A 27,354-nucleotide genomic window follows, 5' to 3' on the forward strand; every position below is an offset into this window, starting at 1 on the left:
TGTCCTTAACTTATACCCTTGACTGAGCTACGGAGGTGTCCGCCATCCCAACTAGGAAGGCAGTGCCCCTTCCCCATGTCACCCCTCCTTTGGCTCCGGTAATGTAATGTAAGCTTGACCCGACTCTGAGCTCCAGTGGAGTGTAAGTGTCACAGACTTATCAGCAGAGTAGATCCGGATCCGAAGCCTTCTACGGCGCCTCACTGTACAAAATGGGACTGTCTAGTGATACTCCAATATACTGCTATAAAAGCAGTAAAGGATGAGATATTGATTAACATCTTTTTTAGCAAGAATACACTCTTCAAAAAGAGTAATGTTCGCGACGAAGCGAGGACCGAAATTTCATGTGTGCGGATATCGCGCTGTCCCACACTTTATCGATAGGCGCAACCGGCATCAGATACCGCCACGGTACGAAATCGTATTACCGAGAAAGAGCACATGCTGTATCACCACCAGGATGATAATGCCTCATAGGGATTGATCGGATGAGAATGGCTTGAAAGACTTTTTCTCCTGCTGCTTGGCTAACAAGCTATCGCCGTAGCTCCATGTAACAAGCAGTCTAGTAAAAACATCTGGATACCTGCGTAGCTAACAAGCCAACCAATATCTACAATCTCCCCCAAGAGCTTCCCATCGGATGTCCGTTATCTTGCCCGTGAGCTTCCCTCTTTTTTGCGCCCTCTCATCCGCGGTACGGGCTGTAGTAGTATGCTTATCGTGTCACCCGATCCAGTGCTCCGTGATACCTTATCCCAGCGCCTCGAGACCTACAAGTCCAGTTACTGATGCACGAGGACGTTTTCTGGATTGTTCACTAATCCTGGATCCTCCGATCATCCTAGCCAGTCCAAGCTACATGGGACAAGCCACGCGGTCGGAGTGCTTCGGACTAAATCTTCCCACTTTTTATTTTTTCTTTTCTTTTTTCTTTCTTTCAATCATTCTTTGACTTTTTGTTTTGTATTGTATGTAAAATCATGTAATTTGTAAGTGGATTACCTCCTTTTTTCGTTTTTCCCCTCCGGACAAGTCGCCTGCTGGTCGCCTTTTTTCACTTTTTCTCTCTTTTTTCCTTCCTCTTTTTATTTTTTAGGTCAGATTTCTGCTTTTTGCCTAGTGGGTCTTTTGCCATCCCCCAATCCTTTGGCTGTCAATTTTCTTTTTTTCGAGGTCACTAGCCTATTCGTAGACTAGCTTGGCTGGACAAGACCTGTAATCGGCCTAGCTCCTTGACCTTGACCTTCCCCCCTCCCCCTTCCTGGACCTGACCGATTCCTCGATTGTGATGCTTTAGTTTCCTGCCACTACGCCGGACGTGCTTTTGACTACTACTTACTACTAGTAGTACTGCTGCTGCTGCTGCTGCTTCGGAGTACATTTCAATCTTACTACATTGATAGTAACTACCGCAACTGGCTCCGAAAAAGAATAGCTCAGCCTGGACAGCAACAACTAGGGCGAATTTATCTCCATATTACTCATACACTTTATTACTTTGCCGTCTAGCTTTCTCGACCACGGATTCCACCTCTTCCCCGATCCTTTTTCTCCTTCATCTTTTCGCCTCTCCAAATTACTTGCTTGAACATACTCATCGATTCTTTACCTTCTCCTTCTTGCGCTGTACATTGGAGCATGCGTTGGGAGGGTTGACGGTGCCCTAACGAATTGATCTTGATCTATTGCTATCTAGTTCAGTGCTCCCATTCAAGCTTGCTTGTGTGCTTGTGCTGGCTCGCTGGCTTGACCCTCCAACCCACCCCGCCAGGACGGATCCATGCAGACCATGCCGCCGCGAGCATCGCTAACCAGCTCCTTCTCGGTCACCGACGTCAATAATGAAGTGGTGTGTCCGTTGAAGAATAACGATGGCTCCAATTGCCGGAAGAGATGTCTGGGTGTGAGTAGTACTCCTTCAGCTCGCTTTTCCCCCCCTCTCAGCTTTCCCTCCTGCTCCTTCTTCCCGCCCGCTATCGATCCGAGCCCCACTTTCATGCAATGGTCAGCAAGCAGCCTGCGCCTCTGTGCGAGGACCAGTGCGGGCGCAAGCTGGAGAGAAAAAAAATAAATAATAATATGATCTGTCGCATTACTATCCAAGCCTAATAATGCTTGTGGTTAACATGTTGTTCTGCCCTTCAGGAGAAGCGCTATCGCTCCATGCAGGAGCACATCCGGAGAGCCCACCCGAACCACTACATTCCGAAGCTCCCGGCAACCGAGGAGAGCTTCATCTTGATGGTGACCACCCCTCCAGACCAACGGACCCATCTATCTCCCTCGACTCAAGCTCCATCTCGGCGACGCAATGGTCGGTCATCATAGCTGGAATGTGTGGCTCTCAGAACGTCAACTGACTGGCTATAGAAATTGCTGATCGGGATATCTACGTTGCTGACGCTAGCTCTCCGGCAACCCCGCGGGGCATTGACGAGACTCACCCCGCGGCAGCGACCGCCGCCGTCGCATTGGCGCAATTGCACCACAACCGTCTAGCTTCCGACTGGGATACGGACATGGTATGCTAGACTACTTTGTGAGCAGTAGAAAAGCCAAGATTGCCTAACTGGTGCGCTAGGAGACTCACTCGGACAATGACCGAGACCGCCTGCGATCCGTTGAACTGCCTTCCCTGAGGGAGCACTTCAAGCAGGAGGCTTCGCTGCCTCCATTCTCATCCCCTCGTCCTCGCGAGCTTCTCCCGTCCATTCTGACGCACTCCCCGCCCGGTCGCTCTTCCACCCTGCCTCCCATCCAGCATAGAGACAAGCTTCCTCGTCCTCGCAAGTCGTCCATTTCTAGAGCTAGAAAACCGAAGCATGAGCGGACCAGATCCAAGGAATACGGCCGACGCCCTAGTCTGGGCGATCGCAAGGCGCTTTCTGCGGAACCACAGACTGCCGCATGGGCTCAAGGCAAGCGCTGGGAAGATCTGATTGAGGCAGCTACCTCGGCCACGGAAGCAGATGACGATCACAACTCGGATGTAGGTGCCTGCTTTTTCCGCAGAACAAGCTCAGACATGTGCTAATCTCAGCCACAGGTTGGTCGGTCGCCTACAATGCCCCCGTTGATTTCCAACATCACTTCGGCGCCTTCGGTCGGCAATCACCGGTCATCGCTACCACCGGCTTTTCAACCCTCACCTGGACTGCCGCCACCGACATCTCATCGGCCTTTCCCTCCTCCTTCCGCCTATGCGGCGTCACCGCTACACAAGTCTTTAACGCCGCCGCCATTTGACACCGCACGCAGTCGCGATAGTGATTTGGAACCATTTCCCTCCATTGAATCCTCGCTGGATTCGGCATCGACGGCGTCAGGGAAAACCTACGCGTTCTCGAGTCACATGAGCACCTCCAACAACGAGTCTAGCCCGGTATTGAACATGTATCCTTCTTCTGCATCTCAGCGCCAGCATCATCGCTTTTCCAACCCCACCCCGGCGTCATACCGCAACAGAGAGATCCAAATCTATTGTGCCAGTTGCAAACGCCCGTGGGCTCTGAATGAATGCTACGCATGTACGGAGTGCATCTGTGGCGTGTGTCGAGAGTGTGTTGGATTGTTCATCAGCAGCCCGCCCGCCTCTTTTAGGAATGTGACGTCGAGTCCGGGCAGTGCGATGTCCCACGGACCAACAAGCTATCCCAGTCCCCGAGGCTGCCCTCGCTGCCGCACTGTGGGTGGAAAATGGAAAGCTTTCCAGCTCGACTTCAGGTGAATCCACCCTTATTCTTGATGTCTCCAGAGTGAAGCGCACTCTGGTGAGCTTCTGATCGAATTTTATGTTTTACGGATGTTACGATTAATGGCTTTGAGGGTGCACGGTTACTCAAAATTATGGAGCAATGACATGAGCCAGGCACATGAATCACCCAGTGGTCGATGAGTATATGATGTCGCCCTTGACTGTTTATATCTCGGAACGAGTTATTGAAGGGCTGGCCCGACCATGATTCTCACATGCCATGATAAGGAAATCTTATGAAAATCCGGGATTTTGGGTGTTTGGTAGGTATACAACAACGCTGGGCGGGTATATATACTACATGGTGGCATTGGTGTTTTGATCATGACAAATTTGGTTTATGTTTTTGGATGATTTACGTGGGTCGCATTTACGAATATATTGAACATTGATGTAGTTTGATTTGAATAGATGGTGTCGTCATCTTTTTCCAATACTTCCAAGGCTTTTATGCTACTCTTTTATGCCTTGCTGGGCCACCAGCTCCCACCCATCAACTGGCCCACCAGACCACCAATTAATCTGGTTACCCCCATGCTCTTCTCATCCTGTGCCTTGATCATGCCTTGCTTGTCATGCGCGCCATCTTCACCCGCAAAGAATCTTACCAGCACCTCCGCGGCTAGTTTGGAGTCATCACCGCTTCCGTCCACGTCTCCAATTGCCGTCACATACTGCTCGACAAGCTCTTTCGCCCACCCCAATCTCCCTCCAAAGTCGACACATGTCTCACGGTTGACGAAGGAGTCGAATTCAAAATGACCTTGATAGGACAGAACACGTCCTGGACAATACAAGCCTTGAATAGGGCAAGGCTTTGATCCCCCAATGTTCATCCAAGGCGAGGGAAGCGCTTTCTCAGGTGAAGACTCAACCGTCACCCAATCCCCATGAATCATCTGCAGTCTCAACGCGCGCTTTCCCCTCAAGCAGGGAAATGCGTCCACAAATCCCTGTGTGAGTTCAACCTGCGCCAGTCCAGCTTCTTTTCCATCGGGACAACATCCCACCTTAACCTCATTGGCCGAAGCAGATCCCGCAAGCAAAGCCTCTGCAAGCGCCTGGTGGCCAAAACAACTTCCAAAGATCCGCACATGCGGATATTGCTCATACACCGTGGTAATGAACTCCAGCAACGGTGCAACCCATGACTGGTACTCAGCACCATACGTGGACGCCACTGACCCCGTAATCAAGATACCGGTGATAGGCAAAGCCAGCGGATTGATAACCTCCCCAGCCTTGGTCACTGTGGCAGTAGGCTGCGTGCTTAAACTAGCCAGCGACGGCAAATTGCCACCAAGAGTGTCGAACGCAGTGGTGTGGATCTCAATATCTTCATCTCTTCCTTCATCTTCTGCAATCCGCCCCGCAGCAGCCCGAAGCAGCTTGCGAAATTGGGTACTATAAAGACCGCGAGCGTAGTAGACGTTCGGAACCGGGACGTCGACGTCCAGGACGGCGATGTGGAGATGTTGCTGGGTTCTCATCGTGTTCTGCGTGCGTGCGTAATAGGTGTATTGAGGGGTTTCGGGGAGTGGTGAGGGGTAGATGCGTCTGATAGAAAACTATTATCTAAACAGATTTGGACGTTGATAAGGCGAGAAAGAAAGTGTGGAACCGCGGATCCTGGGGATCGAGTTGCCTCTTTCGGTAGGTGATCGAGATGCGGGCGCACCGCTTTAGGGTTGAATCTCGCTGGTTTGGGGAGGTTATTGCGATTTGGGTTGAGATGGTATTCAATTACTGCTTGTCATTCTATTAAGCCCATAGGATTTATTTCAGAGGGTCTATGGGTGAGATAATACGTTGGATGTACGCAAGTTGGGGGTGTTCGCTACAGTTACTCTTGTACTACTTCCAGCGGACTCTACTCGAACCATTGTAGAATAGGAAGTACTACAACTCTGAAACCAAATCAAATATCGATCTGGATAAAGAGGCAACACAAGTCATACTTCCATCAGTCTTAAGCGACAAACATGTCATATTCATCATCCTGATCAAAGTACCCACGCATCGACAACCTTAACGCCTCATCCAAGCCACCATCCACGATTAGAAAGTCAAAACTATAACCTTGACCAGGTTTTCAAACATGTTCCTAGTCGGATTATCTCCTGCTGCGGATATAGTACGCTACGCAACCAGTATTACAGGCGTATTCTCTGGTTCGGGGTTATAGCCCGGAACTTAGTGAGTGAGATCTCAAAGCCTACAATTATAGATCTTGTAGGTTTAGTTGCAATGGATGTTGCTTTGATCGGAGTAGGTTGGACAAGGGACGCGCTGCTGTGTAGTGGTTACTACTACTGCGGATGATGTCTATTGATGTGTGCTATGTTAGAATCATAGCGATTGACATGAATAGTATTCTCATGTGCCATTCACCTTCCTACACATAAAAGCAAGTCTAAATACCCACACAACATAAGCAGACGTGTGTCAAAAAGAAGACGAGTGAAACAAACAAGAAGCTATGCCAACGCCAAATACAACCGCTAAATCAATAACTCCACACAAACACAACCACTAGCAGGAAGATCTACTCAATCTCCCCTGCATCGCCCTCCTTTGAGATCCATCCCTCTCCTTACGCAAAACCGCCTTCCCCGCCCGCGAAAGAAACTCTTTCCAAGTACCGTCGCCGTGAGCATGAATAGAGAGATATCTTGTTCCATTCCGGGCATGGAATCCAACCGTGACGACTTTCTGGCCGTCGGCTTTGTCTTTGCTTGAGAGGTGGGGTGTTGTTCCTCTATACGTACATTAGTATTGGGTCAATGCCTATCGAACATGACATTATGCAATATCATAGTAGCAGGTACATAGATATACTCACTGGATTCTCCCCTCAACGACACGGGGATACTAACAATCCAAACAGTGTTATTGTCTATTTGCCCAAAACCTTGCTTCCAATTGTAATGTGGGATAAACTCACCCTTCTCTTTATAGACGTCCCTGCAAAATCTACTGTATAACTATACGCTACTCCGGCCTTTGCGGACAGCGTCTCCAGAGAGGTTTGTCTGTATGCTATTCCTAGGGCTATCGTAGTTTAGAAGTGCCTGTTTTTACGAGACTTGAACCAAAAGGGTTAATGGGTGATACTAACCCTGCGAGAGCGGATGTATCCAATGAGTAGTTTTGTATATTCCTCTTCGTCGCAGGACGTCAGCCATCGGGTAGTACGTAGGTGGTTGTAGGTGAGTTGCTCATTCGAGGAGAGGAGGTAGGTGGTTCATTTAGATGGTAGGTATTCTGGTTATTGGGGATGTATACGTAGACACAGAGTGTGTGCAATATATACAAGGGATATCAGAGGCATTTCATCTCGATACCAAGATGTCCTTTGATCAACTGAGTGGTACATGGTTGCATGGATAGCCCCTCAACGTCATGCGGAGCAATGTACTGCCTAGCCTGGCTGCTCGTCTGACCGCCAAGAGCGGCAGAACTCCATCGACCTCGCAGAGAAAAGTGCGGATATAAGCGGATATAGACGGATATAGTTTTTAACAGCTCCTAAAAAGTGAGCGGGGATTCTGTATATTTTTTGACCGCCTTCGAGCAGGTGGCAGGATCTGTTGCCATGACGGATGCTCCGCCGAATACTTTAGAGAATGGTAAATTGTTGATTCAATGGTTGGCTTGGTGCGTTTTCGAGTATTATGATTGATATATTAGATTCGGTATGTGAGAGGAAAATAGTAGAAGGTGAAGCGCAAAGAAAAAGAAGAGACACTCCGAGCATCTCAGTGTTTGAAGAAGTCAAAAAGGTCGTGCCCGGGATCGAACCGGGATTGCTGGAATCAGAATCCAGAGTGATAACCATTACACTACACAACCTGTTGTTGTGATAGTTGTTTCTACTATATGATAAATAAAATAATGGTGTACAAACAGCAGTTGAGATCAAGCTGCCTCTCCTCATAGTTTTCATGTCAGGATTGCGACTAATTGTATATACTGTATGTCCTATACCTCTATTCAGATTACACTAAGTCTAGATTCGACTAGTTCCTGTTTGATAATAGTACAATAATACCTGCTGTCTTGCCTGATACTCACTGATGCGGAGCAACGGGCATTGTAGTAGACAAAATAAATCAACACCTTGGATCTTCAATCCGCATGTGAATGGAATTGAAGGGACTTGGTTACGTTCACTTCATTATACCCAATTATATCAGACACAATCAATATATGCAGTAAATAAGTAATTAATCATAATCAGGTACCATCGCTCCGCAATAGAAAAACCTACTACCCGATCAGGAAACACAAGCCCTCATCCCATCCACTATCATGACGACCCCATCATCTCAAAACACCAATAAATGAGAAACATACGATCATACTTATCCCATCTCTCGCCCGAGAAATTCATCTTCAATAGTAATTACTACTACTTACTACCGGCCTACCGGCACTTTCTCCGCTGATCATCCCTCTCATATACCCGACCCTCCATGGTCTAGCCATCCACCAGCCATAGTCTTCCTAATAGTAAAGTAAATCCTAACATCAATACAACTTCCATCCACCAATTAATCAAATCAACTATCTCATCAACAACTACAACAAACACCACTAAGAAGTAATCCAACACTCATCTTAGTATATTCTATTCATTACCAAGATTCCAGCGGAATCAATCACAAGCCTTCCTTTCCCGCGGGCATCACATCACAACAACCACAGCCGAGATTGCGCCATCGGCAAATCAACATTCGTGATCGCCGACCAACACCCGCGGCGCACTCCTCCTATGAGAAGTCGCAGATGGTTTCAACGTATAGTCAGGGCCGGCACGCAATTCCCCTCCACTGATGGTTACATCGCTTATCGTTCCGAATATGCTCGGCGAGTTGGCCAGGGGTTGAAGTGGGATGATGACTAGGATATGAGGGGGGAGGGAAAGGTTTCTGGAATGAGGGGTATATAAATACTACTGGTGTATCCTTTCTCTTGCAGCTACTTTCTTTTGTTAATTACTGCACTACTACTACTGTTGGCGTTGATATCGATCTCTGATTGATAAGATCCTACTATTATTTCATTTATTCTACTCTATTGACTTCGACTCCGACTCCGACTCCATCATGGCCCTAACCCAACAACAACCCGCCACTATCCCCCTAGACGTCTTCCCCGACGGACTAAAAACCACTGGTCAACACCCTCCCCTCTACGAACATATCCATCCTTTCGATAAATTCCCCAAGGAGATTACTGGCCCCACGGTCTGGAAGCCTGAGGATTACAGCAATAACCCAGAGAAATGGACGCATCGGTTCACGGAGGAGGAGATCGAGGAGTTGTCCGCCGCTGCGGATGGGTTTTTGGAGGCGAAGATTCCCATGACTGGTATTAGCAAGGTAAGCCACCTGTTTACTATCTTTGTTGGTTCTTCTGTGGTTTCAAGGTAATGTGTTAACGACGATGGTAGAGCAACTTCCCCCTCCCCAACCTAGCTGCCCGCCTGCACGAACTCCGCGCCGACCTCCTCGACGGCAAGGGATTCATCCTCTTCAAGGGCTTCCCTGTTGAGAAGTGGGGAAACCACAAGTCTGCTGTCGCGTACATGGGTCTCGGCACGTACCTCGGGTACTTTGTTAGCCAGAACAGTCGGGGCCATGTGCTCGGCCATGTGAAGGATCTGGGTGAAGACCCGACGCAGATTGATTCTGTGCGGATTTATCGCACGAATGCTAGGTGCGTATCACGTGCCAGCTCATGCTTCTGTGCCATCTATGGAGAGGGTAGCTAATTGTGTAGACAATTCTTCCACGCAGACGACTCCGATATCGTTGGCTTGCTTTGCATCCACCGCGCCAGGGAGGGAGGTGAATCTGACCTGTGCTCCTCGCACAACGTCTATAACGTCCTGGCGAAGGAGCGCCCGGATGTGCTCAAGACCCTCACGGAGCCGATCTGGTACTTCGACCGGAAGGGCGAGACGAGCACGGGACAGGAGGAGTATATCAAGACGAGTGTTGTTTATCTGGAGCGTGGGGAGAACCCTCGCGTTTATACCAAGTATGTATCCATTGTCTTCGATGGTTCGATGAGTGAAGGACTGTGCTGATACTTTTGCAGGTGGGACCCCTACTATGTGCGCTCTCTCACTCGCTTCTCCGACGCTGGAATCATCCCTCCGCTTTCGGCTGCTCAGGTTGAAGCTCTGGAGGTCCTTGAGGAGACTTGCAACCGCGTCAAACTACACATGATCCTTGAAGTCGGCGATATTCAGTTCCTGGCCAACTCTCATGTGCTGCATGCACGCACGGCCTATGTTGACCACGCTCCGCCTACGCCCAGACGCCATCTCATGCGGTTGTGGTTGGCCACGCCGGAGAGCGAGGGCGGATGGAAGCTGCCGTTCTGGGATAGCAATGAGAAGAAGAGAGGTGGTATCCAGGTCGATGACCAGGCCCCGGTGGCTCCTTTGGATGCTGAGTAAACGAGTCAAGATGACTCGAATGATATTCATGTCTGTAATGTGTACGTTTAGCTTCAATACCATGTTAAATTAGTTATGAGAGTTTTGCTATACCTCATGTGCCTCATTATTCGTAATTCATACAAGCTTGCCTCCTATGGGATAGATATAATATGCAATCACTGCACAATCTTGTAACTGCCTCCGCTGATGATCTCCAGCTTTCCCTTTGACACCATCCCGGCTAGGAACTCTCGCAGCTCCTCGTTGCTGTATGGGAATCCTCCCGGAACGGCGATCTTCAGCATCATCACGATCCGTTGCAGTGGCATTGCGCCCTGGTTGGTCAACATGCCCACAATAAACTGCCAATACAGATTCATTTTCTCCATCGCCGCCGCTTCGGCCGTTTCCTTCGCTGCCGCTGCCGCCGCTGCATCTGCCTCGGCTGCTGCTTGTGCTGATTCTGCTGACTGGTCCTCTGCATCACCTGCTCCAGGTAACCCAGGCTCTCCGCTTGATGCATCGCCCTCTTCGCTCGGAAGGACCTCCAGGACTCGGAATGTATCCCGCTGTGTTTCCACGAGAATACGCTTGCTCACCCAGAAGAGACATGCGCTGCGCACGAGTGCAGTCGACATACCGAGTTCGCTGGCGAGTCCATCCGTTGTCTTAGTCACGGCCTCGTCCGACGACGAATTGAAGGCGTAAATCACTGTGGCTTGCCAGGTAGTAACCTCGTCCATGAACACGCGGTCCTCGAGATCCAGCTCCACAGTGACCTGTCCAAGTCCGTTCAACCAGGTGAGCTTGCGCGACTGCTTCAGCGATCCAAACCCTTGCGCGTAGCGCTGCTGGAGCGAGGAAATCTCCTTTGGAACATTGAACTCTAACCCTTGAATTTCAGGCCAGAAGAAGTGCGAGAGGATCTTGGCGTGAAGCTCTGGCATGTCTTCGTCATCCTCTGTTGCTCGTCTGCCGTCAGGAGTAACTGGCAGTTGAGCCTTGCGCTTTCCGCTCAATCCTTGGTCATTGCGTATAACGGCGTCAACACGGCGGGAGTCGAAGATATCCCGCAGCATGACTTCACAAGCTTGCAAGGCATTGTCGCCAAAGCGTACCTTGAGAAGCTCCAGAACGGACATCTCCTGGTCAAAGTCGGCGCGCTTTTGTAGTAGTCGCTCGCCCAGCATGTTCTGCATCTCCTTGACGAACATCTCCTTGGACTCGAAGAGACTGATAAGGCTTCCAATTACGTCGGACGTCTTCGACTTCCGATAGTCTGGTGCCGCGTCGACCGGGTCGGGAACCCAGTTCATATCATCCCAGTCGAGTTCTCCGCTATCAGCTCGCAGCGAGTTCTGGTGTGCTTTGGTCAGTTCGGCTGACAACTCCACCAGTGTGTCCGTGTGAGAAGCAGTTTGTCCATCAGCATCGGCCGGGTCAGACAAGAGCCCGCCAACGATGACCTTGACGGTGTCATCGCGGTCGCGAAGGTATCTGCGAATGGGCCTAGCAATCCGGTCCAGAAGCACTCCTTTGGGATCTAGCAGGTTGAACGCCCGTATAATGGAGATATACACCTGCAGGATCTCGACAGTAGATGCACCTGGGTGCAACAATCGCTGGTTGAGAACGGCAATGAAAGAGTGCGTTAGATGGGATCGTGCTGCCGGATACGTAGTAAAGTGCCGTAAATCTTCGATAGCTCCACTGCTCGCAGGCCACTCAACAATGATATCAAAGAGTTCGCCTACGCGGAGAGCCCCAAGGCGAGAAATACCAATTTCCTGCCACTTCTCCACATCACTCAGATTCACATCGAGACTATCCGGTTCCCTGATCCCAGACTCTGGAGTGTTAATTATGGCTAGGACTTGGACGACCAGCCGCGCGAACACGTTCTCAATCCAGTGCCGTAAATGCTGGACGACTAGTGAAGGCCCTTCCCATTGCCCGGTGTATGCCGCTCGAATGAATTCGCTCAGCATGGTATCCATGACACTAGCAAAGACCTTCTGCGCCTTGTCGCCGCCCATGCCAACCATCTGTAGCCCATCAAAGAGCACCAGAAGGACCTCTCGAGACGCACTAACACGCGCATCCTCTCCAGCCATCAGGCTCATCCTGGCCTCGACAGAGGGCTCATTTCGCCAGTCCTGGTACGAGACCGAGAATTGCCGATCGACTTCCATATCATCAACGCTCCCTGACTCGTCATCTCTCTCCTCACCCAGAGTATCAATCCCCAGGATAACCAAAGCCTCCGTAGTAATAACATGTGTCAGCAACGTAGACCTCAACGACCACGGCAACGCATAAGCGACCATCATGTGGAACGACGTCCGGAGCTTGACGAACATAGGCTCTTGATCGGAAGTATCGAGAAGCGGCAGTAAGTATTCCATCAAATGCGAAAAGTATATCCTCCTTGCCAGCTGCAGGCAGTCCACGATCTTATGTAGCAACCTTTCTTTCTGGGGATAATTCAGAAGCTGCATACTCCACGATCAGTACCACACATAGCTGGAGACAGCTTGGATGTGAGACCTACCTTATACAGCCCACCCCTGAAATTCTTCAAAAAGTGCCTGCGCATCTCATATGCATACCAATCCAGAATATTCCTTTGCGCCATATCCTCCGTCACATCCAAACCCATTGTAAAAGGCTTCATCAAGTACTCGAGGGCGTCCATCACCTCCCGTGTAGGTTTCTTGTCGCGATTCGTCAAGCGCAGAAACTTCGCCTCTCCTATATCCTCATATCGGTAGAGTAGATCGAACCCGCAATCCGGGATGGCAAGGAACTTTGTCGCAACCTGCCAGGCGCGGTCCAATGTCGCTTGGTCCATCCATGGCTCGTCAATATCGGTTTTATCTGACGTGATTGAAGATCGAAACTGCGAGCTGCTATCGCGGGTTTTCGTGCCGGAGGAGAAATTCGAAAAGAGAGTGGAGGTTGTAGGTCCGATTGCGAGGCCGGCGGATGGGAAATCTTCTAGGGACGCGGAGGGGAGGACGGAGTTGAAGACGCGTCGGCGACTGGTGTGGATGGTTGTGGTTGTGGATGGCATGTTGGCGGTTTAACAATGGCTCACTCCATCATTGATCTGGATGAGTCGCGTCTGAGAGCACTCCTTCACCAGGATGCCATGGCTTGAGGGGTGTTTGTTGATGCCGGTGTTTGGCACCATCATGGATAATGTGCTTAGTCATCCGATCAACATGCTTATCGATAAGAATTCCCAAAGAGGAAATGTGCAATCAAAGATGCTTTGCATAGAGGAGCTTCAGTATGTGGAGCTAGCTTTGGCCCTGATTTCCGCCAGCATTAATGCTGCTTTGTATCTATTGAATATAGTACATAGGTTTAGTCTGGTCAGTATCTCGCATTTTGTGAAAACTGTCGATGCCACTAGCATTCTCAATCTAACATTTGTAGTTGGAATATATATAACGAGGTGCTATCAATACAGCATCAAGCATTTCACTGAACTCGCTATGATGCTCTCGTGTCCTTGAGAAGGAAGCAAAGAACTGAGAATGCCCAAAACAGACCAACCAGGCAAATACAGCACCTTCTGCATGCATCTACATAACCTCCTTCTAAGTGTGGGTGAAGAGAAGGCCATGGCGTACATCCTCCTAGTCAGATGATGGACAATGTATGAGCCGAGACCTTTGCTCATTAGCACAGCAGTACTCAACTCTCTCTGTATCTACAGGCATGTCTAGATTGGTCAATCCCATCGTGCCCCGGCGGGGTCTCCATGCAGCTTGAAAGCGGGGGTCATAACAACACGCATCCTCATTCATGTGAACGGGCAAAGGGATATCCGGACTACATGCAAGACCGGGCTTATAGCTTTGCCGCGAGACTTTGTCGCTAGAAGTCATAGTGGAAGCAAGAAAGTCTCGCGGCCACCAACCTGGTCATACTATCCTGTATTGCTGGACCATCAAAGTATCAAGTAACAGGTCTACATTTCATTCCATTGCCCGGCATGTATCAGTCATCTATAGGGTATCTTGCCGGTGCAGCAAACAGAATGCCTCTCTGGTATCTATATGGGACACAGACGGAAATGGTGTATGGCAACGAAGCCGTATCGGCCCATGTCCGACGCAGGATGGTCAAGAAATAAATCGGGACACCACACGGGCCCCTAGGCTGATGTACTAACAATCCCTGACAATGATCCAAACCCGGGTACGCCTAGGCCGCCTTACCGTCATCTACCTTCTCCCACTCGCTATCGGTGCTTTGGTAACCGGAGCTCTCACCGCTAACGCTCAGGCGCTTCCGAATTTCGCCTTGTTCCTCCGGTGGCCGAAGTGTTGCCGATGCAGCAAGAGACCGAGGAGCGGAAGCGGTGGCAGCAGCACCCTTGTGCTCCGTTAGAAGTTCTGTTTCCGTATCGCTCCCGGCACTGTCGAGAGTCGCCGGGGTTTTCCGAATGCCGTCTGACTTGGCTTGGCTCTCTGCAGGCTCTTCCGATTGTTGCTTTTTCTCCGCCTCCTCGGCTTGCACCTGCCTAAGCTCCTGAGCGAACCAGTTGATGGACCACCATAGGGCGCCGGACAAGATAGACAGGACGAAAAAGTGGATGCTATAGGTGGCGAGGAGGAGGGCGAACAGGAGAGCCTGAAGGGCAGCGAAGGTGACGTTGGTCGCGATGAGGAGGGAGGGGGTGGGACCCGGGTTAAAGATGCTAGACCAGAGGTCCTCCATAAACGAGCCCATAATTTCGGATTACGCGCGATTGCGGCTAGTTGCGGGGAACGGCTGGAGACTTGGGGTCACAGAAAGCGGCTCTGGGGTAGGGGGAACTGTGTAATGACGTTGATGTCGGAAACTGGAATCCGTTGTTGTTGTTGAGTTTTTCTTCTGTCCCTGTGGACGGATAGTGCAACAACCTGTTAGCAACGCCGGGATGTCGGGGATCGAGGATGACAAACTATGCAGCAAACCGGGATCTCAGTCGCAACTGCGGACCGGTGGCCAAAAACAAAATGCCGTTCGGAGGGGAGAAGAGAGGATGCAGATGGGAAGGTAGGACGAGACGACCGGTAGTCGACCGAAGCAGGCAGACGGTCGGCGTTTGAGTCGAGGTTCAAGGTGGGGAAAAAGAGGAGAACGGGAACTGGATCCTAGGCCGATTTGCCAGGAGCTAATGGTGAAGTTTAAATCCCCGTGGGGAGAGATACAGCTGCTAACTATCGAGAGAAAGACACGGGAGGTAAGAATGAGAAGCTGGTGGGCTGTCGAGAGGGAGGAAAAGAAGGAATGAAGATATTGAAGGGGAGTTGACTCTTTCTGGGGGTGAGTTTGAAGAGCGTCACGTCACGCCCGCCCGACGGAGGGGCAGCTGCCCTTTCTTTTCGCCGTAACGTTACTACTCATTAGTTACTAATTTACGATTTAAGGCAGCGATGGGTGTGAAATACCCGGTTTATCATCACGGGACTCTCCCTTCAGGCATCGATCTCTCATGATCATGACCGCTGGATGGTCGGAATGACCGATCCCCAACTCACAACGGATATGCAGTGATAATGTTACTTCATTATACCTATCCTGCTAACTAAGAAAGCGCGCATTTTGGGTTTTTGGGCCCGAACATCCCAAAGCCAAGTCGAGCTACAACTGGATGTATCTTCTTCCGGTAACCTACACGGCTACTTTGGTTAAACTTCCCTTGGATTGGCCCATCTATCAAATACCGCTGATCGGCTTTCGACCTGATGGCTTCCGCTTCGATTGCCGCATTCCGCCGTTCAAGATGATGTAGTACTGAGTAAGTGCTGGTAGTAGCTCCTGCGGCACCTCCTGCACCCGCTTTCGGACATCCCAGAAAACCTTGTGATTGGCAGACTGAAGAGGTATCATCCATGAAGATGTCAGTATATGATCCACGGCTGTTGAAGTACGATGACGAGGACATGGGGTGTCTTATCGAGTATATATCGGGGCACTCTCATGCGTCCAGCTCATTCGACCATGCGTTTAATAGCGGGCCTGTAGCCATGCGGATGCGGAGACATCCTAAAGGTAATCCTGGGGTTTGTACTCCGTACCACAGTAGTAAGTAGTAGCTGGGAGACAACCGATTCCCAGACAGGACGGCTTTACTCCGACACTAAACTTGGGTGAGACAGGGTGAGACTTTCGGTCAATTCGCTCATCTGGTCGGAATGCAAGATGGTGATGTCCGCACGTGTTGCCGTCACGGGATGTCCTGCTTTCCTCGATTGGGAAACCAAACGAATATCTAGTCAGAAAGTGCTCAAAAATGACAAGCAAGGTTAAATCTTGGTGAGCTTGTCAAATTGGCTATATATCTTCTGAATTGGAAGCTGTTCGCTCTCTAAAGACCAAACCGGCTTTCCATGTAGTTCCATCCCATGCCTGCGCTTTTCTAGTGGATTCGAACCAGGGTGACTGCGATACGCTAAAACGGACCACAGTTTGGCCTCACCACCTCCACTTCTCACACTTCCCTGACGGTCTCCGCCCGCCGGCCCACTTTCACCCAGACATTACGATTCGACATTGGCCTGCAGATCGCAGCTTAGGGTTCTTTTCTTCTCCCCCCTTCTGCTTCATGGCTATGGAATCGTCCGAATCCTACCGTGCTGTCTGCTGCGAATCACGTCGCTTCCCGGCCTCTTGATTTCCTTGGGCATCTGGTTCCTTCTGGTTGGCTGGCCAGGTTAACTGTAGTCAATTGATGCATCTATATAAGCTGCGGTGTAACTCGCGTCTCCTCTTCGCTTTCTTGGTAAATCAATTGTAAATCAACTCACGTGCTATCTTGATAGCGACAACAGGCATCGCTTTTGCGATCAAGCTGGGCCTACACCCATCCCTTCTCCTTGAATCAATCATCTCTCCTCTTCTTTACCCCCTTTTTCATATTCCATGATGGATAAGAAGCCTATAGATCCTGCAAAGGAGCTGTCCCCGGATGGTCGTTCATCCATCCAGGGGGGCATTGCTCACCATGCAGAGGACCCTCTCCCCGAAAGGGAACCTTATGGCCCCCCAGGTATTAGGGGACTCATAGCAAACCCATTCGTCCTCATGTGTGCTGCTTGCTCGACGCTGGGAGGTCTCACATTTGGGTATGATCAAGGTGTAGTCTCAGTCATTCTGGTCATGGACCAATTCTTGGAGCGTTTCCCCGAGGTGAACTCCGGCTTTTGGAAAGGTTTGATGACAGCAATGATCGAGCTAGGAGCATTTCTTGGTGCCATGAACCAGGGTTGGATCGCGGACAAAATCTCTCGCCGTTATTCGATCATCGTCGCAGTTTGCATTTTCACGGTTGGATCAGTATTGCAGACAGCAGCGGTTGACTATGCCATGTTGACTGTCGCACGACTGATTGGTGGTGTGGGGATTGGTATGCTGTCCATGGTGGCTCCCTTGTATATCTCCGAAATTAGTGAGTATTATGACTGTTTCATACCGGGCTGGTTTCATGACTTGTACATTGAGCGTCAGCTGACCTGTATTCCTAATAGGTCCTCCCGAGTGCCGTGGTACACTTCTGGTCATGGAAGAATTGTTCATCGTCCTTGGAATCGTCATTGCATACTGGATCACCTATGGTACTAGGTACATGTCTGGAGAGTGGGCGTGGCGCCTTCCCTTCCTGCTGCAGTTGATCCCAGGTTTCATCTTGTCGGCGGGTGTTATTGTACTTCCTTTCTCTCCAAGATGGCTTGTTGCCAAAGGGAGGGTCCAGGAGGCTCTTCAGAGTCTATCGAAGCTGCGTCAGTTGCCTCCATCCGATAAGCGCGTCAGACAGGAGCTTCTGGACATCAAAGCCGAGGTTCGCTTCCATCAGGAACTCAACGCAGAAAAGCACCCCAATCTGCAGGGTGGTGGAATCAAGAATGCAATTTTGCTTGATCTGGCATGCTGGGCCGATTGCTTCAAAAAGGGTTGCTGGCGGAGGACGCACATTGGTGTCATGATGATGTTCTTCCAACAGGTGAGCAGCAAGATGCCTCAAAAAATCATCCCAGAAAGCAACTAATAGTTCGGGGATAGTTCGTCGGAATCAATGCCCTCATTTACTACGCACCTACACTGTTCGAGACGATGGGACTAGACTACAGCATGCAACTGTTGATGGCGGGTATCGTGAACGTGGGACAGCTGGTGGGTGTGATTACCAGTATTTCCACCATGGATAAATTCGGTCGACGGGCTCTTCTGCTTTGGGGTGTAGCTATCATGGCAATCTGCCATATCATCGTGGCCGTCTTGGTTAGCCTCTACTCCGACAACTGGCCCGCACACCGCGCACAGGGTTGGGCCAGCGTCGCTCTTCTACTTTTGTATATGGTTGCTTTTGGTGGCTCATGGGGTCCAGTAGGATGGGCGCTGCCAGCTGGTAAGTATCTACCCCCATTGAATGTTGGAATGCCACTCGTGTCTAACTCATCCCAGAGGTGTTTCCTTCTTCTCTCCGTGCCAAGGGTGTGGCCCTTTCGACCTGCTCTAACTGGCTGAACAACTTTATTATTGTGAGTTAACCCTGGAATAACAGCAAGATACAGCGCAGTACTAATATGAATGTTTAATAGGGCTTGATCACGCCACCGCTTGTTGAAGATACCGGATACGGCGCCTACGTATTCTTTGCAGTCTTCTGTTCGCTGGCCTTCGTATGGACACTCTTCTTCGTCCCTGAGACCAAGGGTAGGTCTCTGGAAGAGATGGATCAGGTATTCAAGGATAACTCGAGCGAAGCAGAGCAGGCTCGTAGACGTGCTATCGAGGCAGACCTGTTGCATGAGGAGGAGCAGGCCGTGATAGAGGCCTAATGTTGCCTGTGAAGACGTTTGCACTGATCTACTGGTAGATCCAGTGCAGTTCAATTCTTTGTGTATAACATGACTATTTAGTTAGGACTTACGAATTTATGAGTGACGTGAAATGAAATTTGCAACGTTGAGTAGATTACTGGTTGCTATTCTTGTCGGAAAATTGGGTTCTGGACCATCCTTATCTCCGCTTACTAACCAGGTAATTCCGGCCCACAGTTGCGTGTTTGTCAGCGGGTCGGAAGCTTTTCGCCTTCGACACATCCGTCAGCTTCCTGTCTCCTTGCTATTACCTTCTCCTTAGGACCCTACTGATCTACTACGGCATATAGGTTCATTGCGGACATCATATAACATGTATCACTCTCCGACACCTGCTGACAGGTCGGAAGAAGACTCCCAGAAGCATAGGAAGCGTATATCGAGGGCCTGCGATTCATGCTACAAAAGAAAGGTCGGTCTTGCTCTCTGAACGTGCTTCGGAGTAAATTTCTGACCATCTGTAGATTAAATGTGATGCAGCTGTGCCTCAGTGTAATTGGTGCAGTCATCATAACATTCCATGTACCTTTAACCGGGTCATTACTCGGAAGCGGAAAGCCAAGAGTGATGCAAAAGGGTATAACTCTTGTCTCCTACTAAAAGAAAATAGTAGCTGGAGCCTCATCTGACAGTGTATCCAGATCTAGAGAGAAAGAAACGCCCGGACTGGCTGAGCGTATTGAGCGCATAGAAAAGTTCCTCACGGAGAACCTTCTCAAAGAGCCTAGTCAGTATGCCGAGTCATCGACTAATCTCCATCTACTAACATACACAGCTCCCGCTGCAACACCACCTAGTGTCGATTATCATGAGTCTCCTATAGGGTCGCGATCTTCTGAATATACCCACGACTTTTCGAGAGAATCTTCGACCTTCAATGAGAAGTCAGGTTCTTCTTCGGTGCCTCTACATTTCGCAGGTCGCGAGTTGGGATGCATAAACCTGTTCACGGGCATTCCGTTACTGCTCCCAGAGGGCAAACAATGGGTTCAGTCACGGACCGGACAAAATATTGCGCTCAGCAAGTTAGTCAGTTCCAACAAGCCGCCGTGGGAAAGACAACGGGCATTAACATCCAATGCGCTGGTGATGAATCCCCATCCCGAAAGCGCATTCGACCTGCCTGATCGAAACGTTATAGACACTTACTTCAGGCTGTTTTGCATGTCCTTTGTAAGGCGTATATTTCCAGTTGTGGATCCTGTTCTCTTCAAGGAAACTATTGAAAATGCTTATCAGCAACCGCGAACAAGGCTTTCGTATGGGAAAGCGAGCACCAAGGCATGTGTGCTTGCCTTTGCCGCCTTTACATCTTTAGTACCACCTCTCGAATTTGAGCATGAGTTCCGAAAACATGCCCCTCTTAACAGTGAGACCTACTTCACGAGAGCACAATGCTTACTGCCTCAGGTGTTGCAAGAGTCTGCTTCGGTGGAGGGACTACAGGTGGTATCGATGATGGTGAGTTCCTAATCCTCTAATTCCGCTTGGCCTCTGTGCCCATCCATGTCGGTTGCGCTATTCTTATACAAAGACTACACATTCTAAGTCTCTGAGAGTATTTTCTCGTGCGCTGACTTCACTGAAAGGCACTGTTCGAGCTAGTAACTGGCAACTTACAGTCAGCCAGCTACTACGGTTCAATCGCAGCACGCATGGTTTTCATCTTGGGCGGACACACTGCTAGTTCAATGCCAGAAGACCCGGAGACGCCGCAAAACGAGATCGCCATGAGGTCACAGAGACAAATCCGATATCTCTTCTGGCTTGGTTACACGATTGAAAAAGATGTGTCCCTTCGGACTGGACAGCCCCAGCTCTTTACGGAAGATAACTGTGACTTAACAATACCGGCCAGTTACAGTGAGAATCTGTTCAAATTCCCGCTCGACTGCCGGCAAATACCTCCAGAAGACATGCCCGAAGATCCAGTTTATCCAGTGGACATCCGCCTGAGTATAATCAAGGCTCGTGCTTACAACGCCCTGTACTCTTTCAAAGGTCTGAAGAAAACGGATGCCGAGATCCTGAAGGAAATCCGCGAACTGGACGACGAGCTCGAGAAATGGAGACTGTCGATACCTCTCGCATGGCGACCTACATTATCCTTTGTTAAAGAAACCCCCGACCCAAACGCCAACATGCATTCAGTCATACTGCGACTAAACTACCATCTCTGCATGACAATCATCCACCAAGCTAGTGGCCGATGCAGGGACTGGTCTAAGGAAGAAGGTGGAATCATGCACGGCGTCAACTCCAGCTTAGCTCTGTCCGTCGAAGCCAGTCGTTCAACACTACTCTACCTGCAAGCATCGGAACATGTCCTGATTGACGGTATATTCTGGTACGTTCTCTTCCCTCCACCCCACTCTTCAACAACACCCTTTACTAACAACGATATATTCAGGACCCTCATCTTCTACCCCATGTCCGCCCTCCTAGCCATATTCTGCAACATTCTCCAAAACCCCTCCGATCCCCAGGCCACCAAAGATCTCGGCCTACTCAAAACGGCAATGAGTATGCTGGAAAGGATTTTCCTGCGTCAACCGTCCTCGGTCAATGAAATCGTGCATATCAAGATGATTGCGGATTTTGTGGCTGAGTTGTATAGACTGGCTAGTTGTGCGATTGAGAAAGCGTGGCATGAGCGTTCTAATTAAGGGTGGATCTGTATTGGGGGTTTTATTTGTTGGGTTACAGGGTATATACAGTTAGGGAAGACTTGGCTTGGCGTTTGGTTATATTATTTTGGAAGGGATGAATTTTCAGGGCGCCCAACGAGGGATTCAACATTGGGGGTGCGATGGATTATCGATAATAGGATGCGATTGGCTAATATAGAGGATATTTACACTTGTTTACGAGAAGAATTTTGGTTTCAAGAAATAATATATTGATATGAACTATCATAATAGTAACAGAGTGAAAACCTAGATCTTGAACAAAGTCAGCAAGACAGTTCGAACATTGTTGTTGTGATTGCAAGCAAAGCAACAAAAGCAGTAAAGCTTATTTCAGATATTATATGCGCAGTTATAATCAAAGAGTACAATTTGTACTTTCAGATGGGGTTGAAACAAAGATAATACGCAAATCATCATATAAGCCAAAGTAGGAGACATATTGCTCGACTTACCAATACTCTGTATGTATGAATGTAATGTCAATTAAGCCAAAAGCTGGACCTAAAGGTTGAGCAGCATGTGAAGCACCATTAAGCTTTGCAATACTGCTCAGTCCTCAGAGAACTAGCTTGGCCGTTGTCGAATCTCCGTTGTTGTATGCGTGAAGAAAAGTTGCGGGAGAAAATTTGGTGGGAATTTAAACGCGCGCCGTTAGCGCCGCACGTGATCTTAGCGGAACCATGTTGTTCCCGACCGCAGTGTGGAATTTATGGGTATCGAAAAGTGGATGCTTTCCGGTCTGTGGTGCCCGTGAAGCGCGTATGTAATGTTTGGATGCTCGGGCATTGGACACTGTGGACTGTGTTCGCCTGTATTTGGCTTGATCGCCGGGCTTTGTTGAGCGGTCTCAGTCCAGAATTGGTCGCGATAGAATAGACGCGCGTAGCTCGTAGATTTCGCAATTTGGTCATATTTCCACCAGTACTGACATTGCTGATCTGCATCTGGGCTGTAGAATGGCAGGTGATGTAGCTGAAGCTAATAGCTCCCTTGTGAGTGGTTCCCGGATGAGCACGAGGTTATCGGCACTCGACATCTTCAACCCTCAATCTTCCCGTCCAGGAGATTCCAAATTAATCGTGCATCTTCGATGGTCTTTTGACTTGTTTCTGAGTCCTTTTTGCCGTCCTCGTCGGTCTGCTGGGGATGTGACTGCGCAGCGATGCCATCTGCTTCCAACCGTTCTAGAACACCAGTGATCTCGGCTTTCAGTTTGTCCATCTGCTGAATTTCTTCCTTGGTTCGACTCAATTGCTCTTCCATCATCATAATTAGGGATTCCCTAGCTTGGTGTGGTCTGTACAAATTCAGGAGATGGTGTGCGTTGATGAAGAGGTTGCGCAGGTCCTCCACTTTGGATTCGAACTGCTCCGGAGACACGGATAGAACGCCGACAAATTCAAGAAAGTTTAGAAGGAGAGATTTGCTGATTTTGAGGAGGTAGTATGCGTGGTTGAGCGGCCGGGATGGCTCCGAGGGCGATTGACGGTCGGTATCTGCCGGAGACGAGGAAGGGTACAGCTGGGTGATGCCTTGATCTTTCAGGGACGATAAAGCAGTTGAAAGCTGTGGGGATGCGTGATTAGCAGCGTTACGGCGAGGCAATGATTGAAGACTTACGTTCTGAAGCTCTCCGAATACGCTGTAATGACCGGTGTCAGGGATCGCTGGTGGGACGAGAAGCCGAAGCTCTGGTGGCAGATCAAGAGCGCGCAATTCGGCAGGTGACCATTTCTTTTTCTGCGGTTTCCCATCCTCACCTTTGGATGCCTCTTTCTTGACCTCCTCGAGCCTCTTCAGATTATCGGGCGTGAAGTGTTTCCATAGCGGAGGCGGCGGGGCAAAGGCAGTCGCAAGCGTCCGTTGCTGTGCGGCGTCGGCCATGGTTCTCTCGCGAAATTGACAGCTGTAGTGCGATAGATGAGTCGGGGTAGGGTTGGTAGCACGCGATGGACACGAGATCAAGAGGTGAATGCAGGAAAGAATGTGGACAGTCGAGTCGGCGGCGCAATGCGGAGATGTCCGGTGTTGTTGGCCCGTGCTCATGCCAGGCGGCCACTTGCTCTTGTTCACCATCCACTAACTACGGCCTCCGTTGCGCAACTTCCCAACCACTCTATCCAGCCAGGCGCTGATTCTTCGTTGGTTTCTCATGAGCGCTGTAGATACGAACTGAGCTCTACAAAATGCCTCGCAGTGGACTTGCTGCTGGCTCAGCAAGCCCTCGCTCTCCAGTGAGAGAAGCAAGTAGCACAATGTCCCGCTTGTATCAGCGCTCGTACCCGGTCGTCGACGCTGTCGCGCTGGCGTGCATTGTAGCTGCTTGGATACTGGTACGCCTTCAGACCTGCCGTTTGACTGGATCATGCACTAATCAGAATGTTTCTCACAGATTCAAATTTTTGCGACCCCATTTCATCGCATGTTCTCCCTTGACAATAAAAGTATCCAGTATCCCTTCGCTGTCGTGGAGAGGGTTCCAGTCGGTGAGATACTGCACCTGCCCTGTCGACGTCGACTTTTCCTGGATGCTTACTATCGATTCACAGTTTGGTCTATCATTTATGCTGGCGTCATTCCGTTCCTTCTCCTCCTCGCCTGGGCAGCCGTGTTCCGTCCCTACCCTCACAAGGTCCAAGTGACTTTGCTGGGCTTTCTCATCGCACTTATGCTAACGAGCCTTATTACCGACATTATCAAGAACGCCGCTGGCCGACCTCGCCCTGATCTAATTTCTCGCTGTCTACCAAGGAAAGGGACCCCCAAGGACTTGCTGGTCTCATGGACGGTGTGTACTCAAACCAACGAGCACATCCTCCAAGAAGGATGGAGGAGTTTCCCCAGTGGCCACAGTAGCTTCTCATTTGGTGGGCTCGGTTATATGTCACTGTAAGCTTGTATGCCGCGACAACCCATAGAATAGCGCTAATCGTTTACCCAGGTTCCTTTCCGGTCAAATGCACGTGTTCAGACCGAGGACCGACCTCTGTCGCTGCCTCGTAGCCTTTGCTCCGCTTCTCTGCGCTTTGTTAGTTGCTATCTCTCGCCTGGACGATTACCGCCACGATGTATACGATGTTACTTGTGGATCGCTCCTCGGGTTGATGGTAGCCTATTTCTCGTACCGACGCTATTATCCAGCCCTTCGGTCAGTAACCTGCGACTGCCCATATGGGAGAGACGATATCATCGGACCAGATGGATTCTCCAAACTGCCTGGTGATGAGGAACAGCAGCTTCCGGGCTCAGCAGCTGTTGCGCGTCAGTGGGATGCTCGGGAGTCATATCAACTTGCAGAATCTACATCCTCCTAGAGGTAGATGTCATTTGCCACATTTTCACCATCCTGTTTCTTTCTGTGATACCCTAGATTTTTGTGTTGGTGATGTACCGTTACTTTGGACGCTCGCCCTTATAGTAGAGATTTTATTGTATTGTGCGCTCAATGTTGTCAATTTTGGGTTTTCATTACTCATACCTATTCTTACAATTTGGAAATGTCCCGATGCTGTACACTGGTCCATTCCTTGACATCGTGGAAGTCCATCACCTTGTTAGGGCCTCCAAATCGTCCCAGAGTGTCGCTCCAGTTTCTATCCGAAGCAATCTCTGGGCTCCATTTGATGAGATCGTGGACCTTCTGAGGAACTTTACCCTCCATGGCATCGACAATCAGACTCCCGATGGACGGTAGGTATTTGTAGCCTATTAATGGTGCGTGTTAGTAACGGAAACGCATCTTGTTTGGGGCTATGGCGTGGCGTCTTACCTCTGCCAGAAGCACCACATCCCAGAATCAGTGATTTGTGCTGTGGGTGACGGTCAATGATGAATTCGCGGTTAGCGGTGTCTGCGCACCAGCAGATTCTCGCAAAGCTGAAGGGACGGTCTGCCAACTGAGGCACAGTTTCTCTGAGAAGAGCCCGGACCCTCTTCTCGGATTCCAGGGGTACTTGTGTCTTCTCGAAGGGAAGACTTTGCAGCTTCCCATCTTGTGATCTGACCATGTTTGTGTATCCGGGATGCTCATCACAGATCTTGATCTCCCCGCGCTCCTCATCCGGCTCAAAGAAGAAGCCCTTTTCGATATTGAAGATGACGGGCATGTTCTTGTATTGTGCACGCTCCTCGGGCTTCAGAGCGATATGTACAAGCGTCCAGGCAGTTGGGCGCAGCTGGTCCTTGAAATCCAAGAACTGCCCGGCATTTGCACCAGCACACAGGATCGTCTGCTCCGCACGCCAGATTTTGCCATCAGCAGTAACGGCACCCTTCACATCATTGTTCTCGAAAATAAGGGTGATGACTCTGCCTGCCGGCGAACCAGCAACGAACTTGACACCAAGTCTCTGTGCTTCCCTGGCGGCCGCGACGAGAGCATTCCGGGCATGAGCCCAGCCGGCACCGGAGCGAAGAAAGTAACCCTTCCACCCAGGGAAATCTCCTTTGAGCACAGCAGGAGCAAGATCACGGAATTGTTCTGGCCGCGACATCTCCACCAAGTTCGGGTCGGCTTCGGGCCTTACTCGGACACCAAGGCGGTCCAGGCCAGCTGATGTGCACGCCGACATGAGGAGGCCGACATCGTGGTAGTAGGGCTGGAAGAGAGGGTCGTTCTTCCATCCTTGGAACGCTTGTTCTCCCAGAAGCTCGTTCACCTCAATCTCATCTTTTCGGTTGCTGTATTGGCCGGAAGAAATGACTTTGTTGACGTCGTTTCCTGCAGAAATAGCGGAGGGGACAGGGTAAGGATCCAGGACAGTCACATTGGTGTAGCCTCTGCGAGCCAGGTGTAGGGCAGTAGAGCAGCCCCAGGTACCCGCACCAACAATCAAAATGGAGGAAGATTTGGTGATTGCCATTGCGATGTAGTTTGGGCGCGGTCAACGATGTTGGAGGGGTTGAAAGAGAGATCGCTATGCCGCACCAATTGGATGGCTCTTGACCTGCACAGCTTTCCAAGTGAAGCAACTCTTTGACGGGATAAGAGAATCCTATGAAGGATATACGAGACGTGGCCTTTATACTACAGCATTACAATGGCGACGACCAGGGCATTGAATCATCAGATGTCGGGCTTGTCTTACCCACCGATAGGCAGGAAGGTCCACGCGGTGGTTATCGAGCGGTAGCGACCGCCCGGTTACCCTATGGGACCGATAAACACAAAATCTCCCCCCGCATGCACTGTCCAACGCGTCTTATCCTGGCCCACCAAAGCTCAAACTCCAATCCTAGCTTTATCTTTGCGTGCTTGAATGGCCCGCCACTCCGCCGACGTCGGCCAACCAATTCGAAGTGTGTGCGGAGCAAGACCGAGAGCCCCCTCCCTGCCGGCAGTTGGCATGTCGAATCATCGCCACGAAATTATGCTAGATACTGGCGGATGGAACAGAGGGCTGCATTAGCCTAAATGCGAGATAGCACCAGAATGACCAGACTTTGGGCTGGTCGCAACAAAGTATTAGCCACTAGGTGCATACCGGCTATTCGTTCGCTTGGACCTTACCTTATTATTCCCCCACCCGTACAATCGTCTTGTGGCTGCTTTGAGCTTGTCATGGGTCCAATAGC

At 50.1% G+C, this 27,354-nt stretch overlaps 11 protein-coding genes and 1 non-coding gene across 12 annotated transcripts; 5 read left to right on the forward strand and 7 right to left on the reverse strand.

The window, feature by feature from the left end:
* Positions 1–1,587: 1,587 nt before the first annotated feature.
* Positions 1,588–3,977, forward strand: rfeD (putative transcription factor RfeD). Its single transcript, XM_025665696.1, has 5 exons — positions 1,588–1,909; positions 2,152–2,320; positions 2,377–2,528; positions 2,588–2,995; positions 3,053–3,977. The coding sequence occupies exons 1-5, from the start codon at positions 1,787–1,789 to the stop codon at positions 3,731–3,733; spliced, it is 1,533 nt and encodes a 510-aa protein (XP_025513129.1). The 5' UTR covers positions 1,588–1,786; the 3' UTR covers positions 3,734–3,977.
* A 244-nt stretch (positions 3,978–4,221) lies between these two features.
* On the reverse strand, positions 4,222–5,283 carry BO85DRAFT_479704 (uncharacterized protein; the record flags this gene model as incomplete). The annotated part of the gene is made up of 1 exon (XM_025662963.1): positions 4,222–5,283. Exon 1 carries the CDS (start codon positions 5,248–5,250, stop codon positions 4,222–4,224), a length of 1,029 nt encoding a protein of 342 aa, XP_025513130.1. The 5' UTR covers positions 5,251–5,283.
* An 805-nt stretch (positions 5,284–6,088) lies between these two features.
* On the reverse strand, positions 6,089–7,000 carry BO85DRAFT_451551 (uncharacterized protein). Its single transcript, XM_025660614.1, has 4 exons — positions 6,879–7,000; positions 6,705–6,811; positions 6,603–6,631; positions 6,089–6,518 (listed from the first exon to the last, which is right to left on the reverse strand). The coding sequence occupies exons 1-4, from the start codon at positions 6,943–6,945 to the stop codon at positions 6,293–6,295; spliced, it is 429 nt and encodes a 142-aa protein (XP_025513131.1). The 5' UTR covers positions 6,946–7,000; the 3' UTR covers positions 6,089–6,292.
* A 540-nt stretch (positions 7,001–7,540) lies between these two features.
* BO85DRAFT_t203 lies at positions 7,541–7,612 on the reverse strand. Its single transcript has one exon. It is a non-coding gene; the product is annotated as a tRNA-Gln (tRNA).
* Positions 7,613–8,752: 1,140 nt separating this feature from the next.
* BO85DRAFT_402115 (TauD/TfdA family dioxygenase) lies at positions 8,753–10,320 on the forward strand. The gene is made up of 4 exons (XM_025657178.1): positions 8,753–9,144; positions 9,216–9,481; positions 9,545–9,805; positions 9,866–10,320. Exons 1-4 carry the CDS (start codon positions 8,869–8,871, stop codon positions 10,227–10,229), a joined length of 1,167 nt encoding a protein of 388 aa, XP_025513132.1. The 5' UTR covers positions 8,753–8,868; the 3' UTR covers positions 10,230–10,320.
* BO85DRAFT_451554 (anaphase promoting complex subunit 2) lies at positions 10,312–13,354 on the reverse strand. The gene is made up of 2 exons (XM_025660615.1): positions 12,763–13,354; positions 10,312–12,703 (listed from the first exon to the last, which is right to left on the reverse strand). The coding sequence occupies exons 1-2, from the start codon at positions 13,282–13,284 to the stop codon at positions 10,388–10,390; spliced, it is 2,838 nt and encodes a 945-aa protein (XP_025513133.1). The 5' UTR covers positions 13,285–13,354; the 3' UTR covers positions 10,312–10,387.
* Positions 13,355–14,266: 912 nt separating this feature from the next.
* On the reverse strand, positions 14,267–15,372 carry BO85DRAFT_81497 (V-type ATPase assembly factor PKR1). Its single transcript, XM_025665697.1, has 2 exons — positions 15,170–15,372; positions 14,267–15,104 (listed from the first exon to the last, which is right to left on the reverse strand). The coding sequence occupies exon 2, from the start codon at positions 14,952–14,954 to the stop codon at positions 14,427–14,429; it is 528 nt and encodes a 175-aa protein (XP_025513134.1). The 5' UTR covers positions 14,955–15,104; positions 15,170–15,372; the 3' UTR covers positions 14,267–14,426.
* Positions 15,373–17,132: 1,760 nt separating this feature from the next.
* Positions 17,133–19,048, forward strand: BO85DRAFT_377203 (sugar porter family MFS transporter; the record flags this gene model as incomplete). The annotated part of the gene is made up of 5 exons (XM_025656254.1): positions 17,133–17,658; positions 17,738–18,210; positions 18,270–18,615; positions 18,672–18,748; positions 18,809–19,048. 5 exons carry the CDS (start codon positions 17,133–17,135, stop codon positions 19,046–19,048), a joined length of 1,662 nt encoding a protein of 553 aa, XP_025513135.1.
* Positions 19,049–19,319: 271 nt separating this feature from the next.
* Positions 19,320–21,994, forward strand: BO85DRAFT_522102 (putative C6 transcription factor). Its single transcript, XM_025665236.1, has 6 exons — positions 19,320–19,502; positions 19,555–19,667; positions 19,732–19,817; positions 19,866–20,551; positions 20,680–21,437; positions 21,501–21,994. Exons 1-6 carry the CDS (start codon positions 19,404–19,406, stop codon positions 21,754–21,756), a joined length of 1,998 nt encoding a protein of 665 aa, XP_025513136.1. The 5' UTR covers positions 19,320–19,403; the 3' UTR covers positions 21,757–21,994.
* Positions 21,995–22,737: 743 nt separating this feature from the next.
* On the reverse strand, positions 22,738–23,751 carry med7 (mediator complex subunit MED7). Its single transcript, XM_025665698.1, has 2 exons — positions 23,401–23,751; positions 22,738–23,346 (listed from the first exon to the last, which is right to left on the reverse strand). The coding sequence occupies exons 1-2, from the start codon at positions 23,662–23,664 to the stop codon at positions 22,819–22,821; spliced, it is 792 nt and encodes a 263-aa protein (XP_025513137.1). The 5' UTR covers positions 23,665–23,751; the 3' UTR covers positions 22,738–22,818.
* A 127-nt stretch (positions 23,752–23,878) lies between these two features.
* BO85DRAFT_81523 (phosphatase PAP2 family protein) lies at positions 23,879–25,262 on the forward strand. Its single transcript, XM_025665699.1, has 4 exons — positions 23,879–24,113; positions 24,173–24,266; positions 24,330–24,669; positions 24,722–25,262. Exons 1-4 carry the CDS (start codon positions 23,967–23,969, stop codon positions 25,092–25,094), a joined length of 954 nt encoding a protein of 317 aa, XP_025513138.1. The 5' UTR covers positions 23,879–23,966; the 3' UTR covers positions 25,095–25,262.
* On the reverse strand, positions 25,223–27,116 carry BO85DRAFT_470565 (NAD(P)/FAD-dependent oxidoreductase). Its single transcript, XM_025662404.1, has 2 exons — positions 25,550–27,116; positions 25,223–25,485 (listed from the first exon to the last, which is right to left on the reverse strand). The coding sequence occupies exons 1-2, from the start codon at positions 26,640–26,642 to the stop codon at positions 25,265–25,267; spliced, it is 1,314 nt and encodes a 437-aa protein (XP_025513139.1). The 5' UTR covers positions 26,643–27,116; the 3' UTR covers positions 25,223–25,264.
* Between the last annotated feature and the right edge of the window lie 238 nt (positions 27,117–27,354).

This window comes from Aspergillus piperis (genome assembly GCF_003184755.1).
Source record: "Aspergillus piperis CBS 112811 unplaced genomic scaffold BO85scaffold_16, whole genome shotgun sequence".
NCBI classification, from domain to species: Eukaryota; Fungi; Ascomycota; class Eurotiomycetes; order Eurotiales; family Aspergillaceae; genus Aspergillus; species Aspergillus piperis.